Below are 10,932 nucleotides of genomic sequence, written 5' to 3'. Positions count from 1 at the left end.
ACTGACCGCGTAGTCTCGACACCCTCACTGAAGGTCTGGCATATCTTCCGCCACCGCTGAACTAGTCTTTGACACTAGTTTGAACACGTACATAATACACACCCTTATCATGCTCTGGGAAGGTCCCATGTTCACAGTGTCCTTACGTAAATTCACGACATAACTGAACTGCCTGCACCAGGTAGGACGTTGGATATATCCACACCAAAAACTGGCCTTTGTTTTATCCCCATTCTGGTAATATGAGGCATTCAACTGGCCTTCAACTCGGGGTATAAGGGTAATTGAACACAGACTCTCATTAAAAAGTTCGACATAACTTTCTTAGTTATTTATATGGAGTGCAGGAAGAAGTGAAATAAATTAAAACTGCAAAAACTTCCAATATTCCAATCCAAAGCATTTCGTGTGAAATAGAAGCCAAGCTTCCAACAACTAAGAAAAATTTAAGTGTCCAAAACAGCCAAATTGCTAAGCCAGAATAAGTTAGGATTTTGTTTCTGACGAGTTTTTTTATGTTTTCTAGCATTATAAATCTATTTTAAAAACTTAACGAAGTAGTAGTTAGATTATCAACAGTTAAATTATTTATACATGATAAGTTATAAGCTTTTGTAACCAGTTGACCAAGTTATACCTTGCTCCGTGAGCACGAATGTCACGGATTTTGTATTCTTCTCAAGAGAAACCCCACAAGCATGAGCATAGTTCAATATCGTGATATTTTGTCATCATTAATCTCCATTTTCGTTTCGCTAATACGCACCTTGCTTTAATTTTACACAGAAGCGACTGCTAGACACGCTCAGTTACGCGAGACTGCTTGTGGGTGCATTTGCTCAAATTTCAGTATGTGCCTTTCGTAGGCCTTAGCATGAATGAGTACCAATATGATAAATAAGCAGGTAAAAGCCTGTGATCTGCAGCAAAGAATGTGGATTTACTGAAGGAACGAGCTTAATGGTGTACATTTGTCTGCTGTCCAGACTCTCAGCCCAAAAATCAACCCTTTATCATTATTAGCTTTCTTTTCGATGGAGTTTTTTTTTACCTACAGTTTTGGCATAGTCAGGGGTGGAATAAAACGGTAATATTGCAGTGTGTATTACAATTTAGATCTCGGCAAACCAAATAACTACAATGAGAATATTACAATAATTTAAGTCCCAACTATGATGCATCATTTACATTATTTATCTAGAACCATTAAATAGCCTGTGCGAGTAGGGAAACATCATTACTACAAACATAACACAATGATTAATCATTTGTTTAACGTAACCTAATTATTTTCTACCAATTCAAATGTCTCCAAACATACCAATGTCCAGCTAACTTCCATGGAACCTAAACAAAGGGGAAATGCATCAAAAACCCATTAAAGTAAGAAGGTAAAGGCAAAATCATTCTGTTGTTTTCTGTAATAACATGTGATTTATCCGACATGTCTCTTAGGTAGCAGTTTCATATATAAATATTTTTCATGAAACAAATTGAAATCACAATTACTTGCATTGTCAGTATTACAATCCAGCAGAAAATAAAATAAAACCCGAATAAATTGTGCTGCGCAAAAAAGAAATACCTTTCTTACTTCTGTAGGCTGGGTTCTTAAAACAATATTTTAGAGAAGAAAAGATATAAACAATTTAGCAACTTATTTTCCGTTAAGTTCGTGAGGAAGTAACTCTGTAATATGCATTGAAAACAATGGTACCAACAGGATAAGAATAATATTTGAATTTATGATTCTTTACAAAAAGTAATGTGTTAATATTTTAATTTGTTGTCCATGTGGTCTCTGAAGTTTGCGGTAAATGTTCAATAAGTTCTCTTGTTTCTTTCCTTTTTCTTCTTTCAAACTTTATTTTATATTTCATTATTATCGTCTCATATATCCTCGATGCATAATTGAAAGACGTTAAACTGAATTAAAATGTTCTTCTTTATCAAAATGTAAACAAATTTAAAACCCGAAAAGCTTATTTAAATTTCATGGCAATTTTAAATTTTGGCACTAAGAGAAATTTGAATATTTGAAATGCGAGATTAAGCTGACGTTTCGTTATGTGAAAGTAAGTTTTGATTACAGCATTTTAAAAAATGAAATAAAATGAAATTCTTTAAATTTAACGTCCCACGGTTATGACGGTTAGGCTAAAGGAGACGGTGATAATGAGAAATGAGTGAAAAGGTGGAATGAAGAAAGTGAGAGGAAACGGGAGAACCCCGAGAAAACCCACGAGCACGATGTTTGTGCACTACAAAGTCCACATGGCGTGAGCTGGGAACGAACCAGGGACCCCAAACACCGGAGGTGAACGCTCTTCCGGAATTTTTCATATAGACTTTAAGTTAAATTAAGCATGTAAACATAATTATATTTAATATTAATATTATATTTAATATATTAAGTCATTTTCAATTTTATATTTCATATGAATGATTTAAATGTAATAAAACATTTTAATAATGACATATATTTCAGTTGTTAAAGATCCGCTGCAAAGGAGATCGTCTATATATCCAAATTTGTTTTTCTTTAATTTATTTGAAGGTGCCAAATATAAAGATTCTTTTAACATGGAGATCTTAAATTTGATACATAAATATTTAATTAAACGTAAGGAATTAGTTTTACAATATTATTAAAAGTTCCACATCTAAGAACGGGAATGCGTAACTCATATCTATAATATTCGATTGTTTTATTTTTATTTATGAAGAAAAAGTGCAATCAATGGTTCCTCAAGTTACAAAGTAACACTTGGTATATTAATTAATAATTAAAAGAAGGGGGGAAATGTTCGTACTTCTCCCTAAGGAATAAAAAACAAAACTTATAAAATATGCAAATTTTCTATCTCTGTATGCAGAATATTGGGAATTGCTTATATTATAAGTCTATTCTGCTTCACACAATATAATAAATAGAAATACATTTTTCAGTATTTAAAAAAAAATGTTGGGAATAGTAGAACAATTTCTTCAAAATTCAAGTTTCCAAGTTTTATAATTATTATATTTTCTTATAATCCGAAAGGATTGTTAGTGTTGATCCAATGTAAGGTCCATTTATTTTCTTACAAAATTATTCCGCAGTCGTCATTTTTTAATTTTGCTCATAGTAGTATTTCAGATTTAGCTGGGGAATGCCAGTGAATACTCTTCCATATATATATATATATATATATATATATATATATATATATATATATAGTTTCGCATTCTTAATTAAAATATTATTATAACATTGGTTAAAATGTAAATACAAATATAAAACTCACAGGGTCAACATGCCCTTGATTGTGCGCATTGCTAAAAAATTAGTTCCTCGGGTGAACATCTTTCGATATTGTATTCTGCTCAGTAGTAAACATTAAACTGTGCCTTGTTGTGGTTTAGCGTCACCTTCAACTGAAAAGTTATATGCGACCTTAACATATTGTTTAATGAAATGAAATGAAATCTTTAAGTTTTACGTCCCACGGTTATGCCGGTTAGGCTAAAGGAGACGGTGATAATGAGAGATGAGTGAAATGGTGGAATGAAGAAAGTGGGAGGAAACGGGAGAACCCCGAGAAAACCCACGAGCACGGTGTTTGTCCACCACAAAGTTCACACGGCGCGAGCTGGGATCGAACCAGGGACCCCAAGCACCGGAGGTGAACGCTCTACCACTGAGCCACCGCGCCCCCCATATTGTCTAATGTGAAACCTAATCTAACATAACCACATGAGCTCCCGCGTAGAATGGAATATTAATCTATTGTTATAGAAAATAAGATAGGGAGTAGTTTTTTAAGTATGCATGATCCAATGTTCCGTGGTATATAGCTGTGACATAAGCATTTATAAATTACTTGCATTTAAACATGAATGCCCATTGTCACTAAAATATAGATTCTGTATTTACCAAAAATCTTGCCCAACCAGGATTCAAACTCTATGTTAAAATTAAACGGATCCGTTACGTTTCTTGCCAACAGCGCTTGCCTATTTACCTTTTCCCGCTTACTTTTGTTTCCGTTCATTTCAAGGTGTACTATCCACGGGCTTTAATGTCGTATGATGTAGTATGCCACATTTTATTATATTGCAGTTTTTGTCTCATTTTATGATGTTTCTACAACTCACATGAATATTTACTTGGAGGAAATACCCACAATGTATTTCCCTTGTGAGAAGATCTGAGGAATGTAAGAACCTAGGTTTCCCTTTTCGACTTTGTTCCTAAAAGGCAATATCTTTTTTGTGACAAAAGGTGACTACAAACAACAAGTCGTGCATTGAGATTACGTACAAAATACGTTTATCATCATATGAACTTTCAATAGAGAGGTATAGTTAAATAGTACATCGTTCCCCTTACTGACAGAATGAAAGTTTACTAGTTCTTGTTTAATGTGGTCTATTTATCGTGATTCGTGAAATCTATAATGATTGTTATAAATTTCTTCTGAAATTAAAAGAAAGCATTACAAAATAAAGTAAGATTCGTGAACCTAGTTTTCACTTATTACAACACAATGTAGCACCAACGGAGAAAAATGTTAGTGACCAAATCTGCTTGCTTTTCCTCTTAAAATTCAAATCTGTAGTACGTTAATCTACTTAAAGTACATTTAAAAGATTGAATTTAAATGAATTTGAATTTGTTTTCAATAGGCCACATGGGAAATTTACATATAGATTAACGTAGGATCGAAACAACATGAGCTCCTTTGGGAATCGAGTTCGAATGTCCCACGGTAAGAACGGGAACGCTATCTTTATGGCCACCAGGAAGTCAGATTAAGTTTCCAAGGCTACTTTTAAACTTAAAGGGGGTCACGATTGCTCATTGTAAAGTGTTTACCTCTGATGCGTGTGGCTACTGGTTCGATCCCAATCTAAGTAATTTTGTCGTGTACTAGTATCCATGAAATTTCTCCGGATACTCTCATTTCCTCTCACATTTCACTCTAACTATTATTCCATTATAATTTATTTGCCTTAATTATATATATATTTTTTAGCCTAAAGGAACTAATCATGGGATGTTAAACTGCACGATTTATGCTAAGAAATTAACTGAATATTTTCTTTTTTGTTTCTCTTTATTTAACCAATTGTACTTAGTATTGAGTAAGGCTGAATATCTTTAGTTGTTTTCCGCAAATCTCGTTATTCCTGTAAGAAAAAACAGATCCTTCAAGAGCCATAGCATTTGTCCAGCACAGAAACTTAAATTTGAACATTTCCTTAAATCATCCAAATCTTTGCTTTACATAGATTTAAAATCAATACGCTTTTCTATTTAAATACCAGGAGTGATCCAGAAACAAGGTACCCAAAGAGCTTCAGCCGCACGTAAATGTGTGAGGCAAAATCCGGCAACCACGATGTACGAATCTGTTCCGACACTCTCGATTCCGCCCGACTGCTCCCAACTCAGCAGCCGTCCGGTATGGAGTTGCCCATTGTTGTTCCCGCCAAGTGCGAGATTCGTTCCGTAATTCGCTTTTGCATGCCAAGGAGATATCACCCATACAAATTCATCGTCAGTTCAAATATACAGTCGCTGGCGAGGACAACTGACAACCATAGTAGCGCTGCTTGCCCGACCTCATGTCTCCCGTCAAACCGAGGACGTTTTGACAAATTTTCGTTGGACTGTCATGCCCCACCAACCGTAGAGTCCGGACCTCGTGTCTAAGGATTGTAATTTGTTCCTTAAAGAAACACTTGAGTGGCCAACACTTCCTTGGGAACAATGAAGTTAAAAAACGAAGTGTAACGCTCCCTCAACGCGTTGAAGGCGGTTTCTCCTACTAGGAATAGAGAAATTGGAGCATCGCCTAAACAATGCCTTAGAAAACTGGCCCTTATGTCGAAAAATAGAAGTAAGTGTCTTCTTTCTAACAATGAACATTGCTATGACAATAAAAAATGTGGTCTATTTTCAAAGTTGATGGGATACTTATTTCTGGATCAATCCTCGTACATTGTATTCCACTCTGCTGTATCTAATATTTGTGTTTATTTTTAACAGCTGATTATATGACGATCTGTAAACGAGACGATCCAGACTTGAACAATTGTATGAGAAATTCAGCCCAAGAATTTTTCAGAAACGCTAAAGATGGTTAGTATCAGAAGGTCAAATAAGAAAACATTTAACAATCTTGTTGTCAGACTTATGTGTTTATTGAGATAATGTTTACACGAGCGTTGATGAATACAGAAAATGAAGTTTGTTCCAGTGTAGCAACATGTTACATAAACACATTTAAAGTAGGTACAAATTTAAGATTGAAAAGATTGTTGTTGTTTTTTTTTTTTAATCTGTGAAAGAAAAAAACGAACTAGGTCTCAGTTTTCGGAAAGAAATATTCAATCTTACGTAATTATAAAATATATAACAGACAAATTATTTATTATTTATTGATGAATGTAAAAAATATATTTACGTTTTAAGTATTATAATTACACAATATTTTAAAAGCGTATCGTCAATAAATTGGACATATATTAGTTCTGCATTTGGATGGCTGCATAACAAATAGTCAACGTATCTGAAAATTAAATATATGAACTTTCGGAAGCTTCTCTTTCCGATGGGAGTGAAGAATAAATCCCTCTGGAAAGTTATACAGATATTCTTCTTTTCGGAGATATGCAAGATCAAAAGTATCCGGACATCCCTAAAGTATACGTTTTCCATATTTGGTGTATTGTGCTACCACCTATTGCCAAGTACTCATTATCAGCTATCTCAGTAGTCATTAGACAGCTTGAGAAAGCAGAATGGGACGCTCCGCGGAACGTGGTCAGGTGATTGGGTGTCACTTGTGTCAGAAGTCTATACGCGAGATTTCCACACACCTAAATCCGTAGGTTCACTGTGTCTTATGTGATGGTGATGGGAAACGTGAAGGACACGTACAGCACAAAAGCGTACAGGCCGATCTCATATATTGATTGACAGAGACAGCCGACAGTTGGAGAGGGTCGTAAAATGTTATAGGCAGACATCTATCCAGACCATCACACAGGAATTCCAAACTGCATCAAGATCCACTCCAAGTACTATGACAGTTAGGCGTGAGGTGAGAAAACTTGGATTTCATGCTCGAGCGGCTGCTCATAAGCCACACATCACGCAGGTAAATGCCAAGCGACGCCTCACTTGGTGTAAGGAGCGTAAACGTTGGACGATTAAAGAGTGGAAAAACGTTGTGTGTAGTGACGAATTACGGTACACAATGTGGAGACCCGATTTTCAGGGTGTGGGTATGGCGAATGGCCGGTGAACGTCATCTTTCAGAGTGTGTAGTGCCAACAGTAAAGTTCGGAGGTGGTGGTGTTATGGTGTGGTCGTGTTTTTCTTTGGATGGGCTTGACCCATTATTGTTTTGCGTCGCACTCTCACAACGCAGGCCTATACTGATGTTTTAAGCACCTCATTGCTTCCCACTGTTGAAGAGCAATTTGGGGATGACGATTGCATCTTTCAACACGATCAGTCACCTGTTCATACTGGACAGTCTCTGTAGTAGTTGTTACACGACAATAACATTTCTGTAGTGGACTGGCCTGCACAGAGTCCTGACTTGAATCCTATAGAACACCTTTGGGATGTTTTGGAACGCCGACTTCGTTCCAGGCCTCGCCGACTTACATCGATACCTCTCCTCAGTTCAGCACTCTGTGAAGAATGGACTCCCATTCCCCAAGAAACCTTCCAACACCTGATTGAAAGGATGTCTGTGAAAGTGGAAGCTGTCATCAATATTAAGGGTCGGCCAACATCATATTGAATTCCAGCAGTACCGCTGGAGGGCGGCACGAACATGTAAGTCATTTTCAGCCAATTTTCCGGATACTTTTTATCACATAGTGTATAAAACAATGTTAACATTTACTGAAATTCACTCTACTGGATTATCAAAATTAACTGTAATATTTTTTTTCATTTCAGAACATACGATAATGTCAAAATACGCCCAAAACTGAACGAAAGCCCATTTCAAAATTGTGTGAATGCTACAAATTTATTGCTTAAGAGCTTAGTCGCCTTTTAAGTGGGTTCTCTGACAGTTTCGATAATTCAGTTTCTGTCGAGTTGGGTTGTTGGCCATTGTGTTTGTTGGATGATCAGTCAAGTATATTTTCTGTTCGCTTTCTGATCATATTTTTTTAAATGAGATGTTCATATTGTTTATGCTATTGTTAGTTCTGGCTGTTTCTGGCCGTTTAAGACCGCTCTGCTATTGTAATTTGTAGCTAAAAGACCAGTTGTGAAGGGTAATGAGGAAATGTAAACTTATTTGTAATAAGAAAGAAACATTATAAATAACATTTTGACTGCAAATACCTATTCTACATACAGATTTTTTTATATTTTTTGAAAGAAGAATAGTAAGAATTCGGAAAGATCCTAGTTGAAATTAACTGACATATTTAAACAATTTCATAATTGCTACGTCTCTTTCCCAACATCCTCGTAACTGGTATATGTCATTGATGATAAGGCTATATATTTTATTTTCGGTTTTCTTTGTTTAAATAATTTCCAAACAATAATACAGTGCCCTAACTACCAACTTCGTTAGAAAGATCAGGTGTTTGTTGTGTTTTGAATATAAACAAAATAGTAAAGATCAATATCATTTAAATAAGTTGTGGCATTCAGAATTCCATTGATTTAAGAATCCATTGCTAAAGTGATATCAAGCAGAGCATAAAAATCATTACAAAACAACAGAACTAGAATGAGAAAGCATGGGCCCATTGTTTTATATTATGTTGAAATCAATACTAGCAGAATACACAAGGGAAATATTCATGTCATAGTTAGCAAATGGATATAAAAATCTTAAACAAAATGGAGGGATTTACAAACAGAGAAACAAAACAAAAATACTTGTATATTACCTGATACTTGGTTTTCATTGCTTGTAGATTAAAAACAACTTAAAGCAAATCATGAGGGCTTAATCGGGAACAGTTCAAAACTCCCACAGCCAAAACCCCCACACTCAAGAAATGTCAAAACGCCCACACAAACGGTCAGAACCCCCACACAAATCGACAATTCTCCCAAATACACAAACGGTCATAACCCCCACAGCCAAAACTCCCACACCCAAGAAATGTCAAAACGCCCACACAATCGGTCATAACCTCCAACGGTCATATCTCCCACACAAATATACAAAACTCCCACACATAGCAACGGTCACAATCCCCACATAAATGGACAAATCCCCCACACAAATGGACAAAACTTCCACATGCAGAAATTGTCACGACTGCCACACAAACGGACAAAACCCCCACATAATCGGACAAATCTCCCACACTCTGAAATGATCCTGGTTGCGTGTCTTGCCCTTGTACTTTTTAATAACATTTTTTATTCCACTTAAACTGATGTTGCAACTATTCTTCTTGCACTGTTTTCTAATAACAGAAACACTAAAGTAAGCGTCATAAAGAGCCGCAACAAAGACGTGCAATCACGATCATTTCAGAGTGTGGGGGATTTGTCCGATTTTGTGGGGCTTTTGTCCATTTGTGTTGCAGTTGTGACAATTTCTGCATGTGGGAGTTTTCACCATTTGTGTGGGAGTTTTGTCCATTTATGTGGGATTATGACCGTTGCTATGTGTGGCTGTTTTGTCTATTTGTGTGGGAGCTATGATCGATTGTGTGGGCGTTTTGACATTTCTTGAGTGCGGAAGATTTGGCTGTGGGGGGTTTTGACCGTTCGTGCGTTTGAGAGATTTGTCCATTTGTGTGGGTTATGACCGATCGCGTGGGTGTTTTGACATTTCTTGAGTGTGGGGGTTTTGGCTGTGGGGGGGAGATCATAGGTATTCTACCATTATTGACAGGTTACTTGCAAAAAGACGAATAACTTCTATGAACCATGGTATTCATTAATATGTTCGTTCCCACATTTTAACATACTTTTTTAACACCATTCTGCAACAGTAACATCTTAACGCCTTCATCTTAAGTTTGTCGCCACATTCTCTACAACGTGCCTTTTATAACCTTTCCTTACACTACCAAACTCTCCGTTCTCTATTTAAATAAATCTATTGTTATTTCATTGATATTACAGAAACACATCATAACGAGTTTTCTGTTCTATCTACGTAGTACTCTCCATTCTTCTTACCGCTCACATTTAGAAAGATTTCAGATTTTTTTCTCTTCGTTTATGCATGAAGCATTTTCCGTGCCTTATTTAGTGCGGTATATCGGGGGAAATATTTCATGAACTTTTACTTCACTCTTTATCAAGAACCAATATTATTTTTCTTTAAGAGGTAGAAAAACCTCTAAAATGATTTCCTGCTTCAATATATGAACACTTGGACAGCAAGAGGCCTAATGCCGAAAATGAAAAATTGACCAATCTTTACATTTATTTTTATATAGGTGTGCTATTTTCATTTTTTTGTAAATACGAAGTTAAATTTTGGTGAAACCAGTTTCAAATCTATAGTTCATAATCTATAAGTAGTAAATCAATACTTCAATGAATTTCCGCATATAATTTATTTCAACTTCCTCGGTTCACTCCACACGAAAGTATAATAGAATGTAATTTATGTTGTGTATGCTTAATCTATAACGGCCTGTCAAATCACATGTGTGGAAAATAAACATATTTCAGTTTATATATTTTACTTAACACTTCCTACTCCATAATGCTGATGTCTTAATTCGCTCACCCTAACTGACTATGTATCAGTAATACCAATATTTATTATTTGAACAGTGGCAACTGCAAATGCAAGTGTTGACGACTCGGAAGTATATCCACCATATGAAAAGCTTACAAGTTCGAAACCACAGATTGATTTTCAAGATAGTTTCAGGAGTCGGACCATCGTATTTGTCAAATGTAGTCTTATACTAAATTCTTGTAACAGT

General features: G+C 35.7%; 1 protein-coding gene across 1 annotated transcript in view; it reads left to right on the top strand.

Annotated features, from left to right (window-relative positions):
- The first annotated feature begins 6,042 nt into the window (after positions 1 to 6,042).
- The window catches only part of LOC145692512 (protein takeout-like), a 31,237-nt gene continuing 26,347 nt past the window's right edge, over positions 6,043 to 10,932 (top strand). The window contains exon 1 of the mRNA XM_081767820.1: positions 6,043 to 6,127. Coding sequence (XP_081623946.1) covers positions 6,043 to 6,127 — 85 coding nt within the window. The remainder of the gene's footprint in view (positions 6,128 to 10,932) is intronic.

The sequence above is a fragment of the Thermobia domestica genome, chromosome 8 (assembly GCF_964235325.1).
Source record: "Thermobia domestica chromosome 8, izTheDome1.hap1.1, whole genome shotgun sequence".
Lineage (NCBI taxonomy): Eukaryota > Metazoa > Arthropoda > Insecta > Zygentoma > Lepismatidae > Thermobia > Thermobia domestica.
Note: the sequence above shows the minus strand (reverse complement) of the source record. Positions and strands in the feature narration are given on the sequence as shown.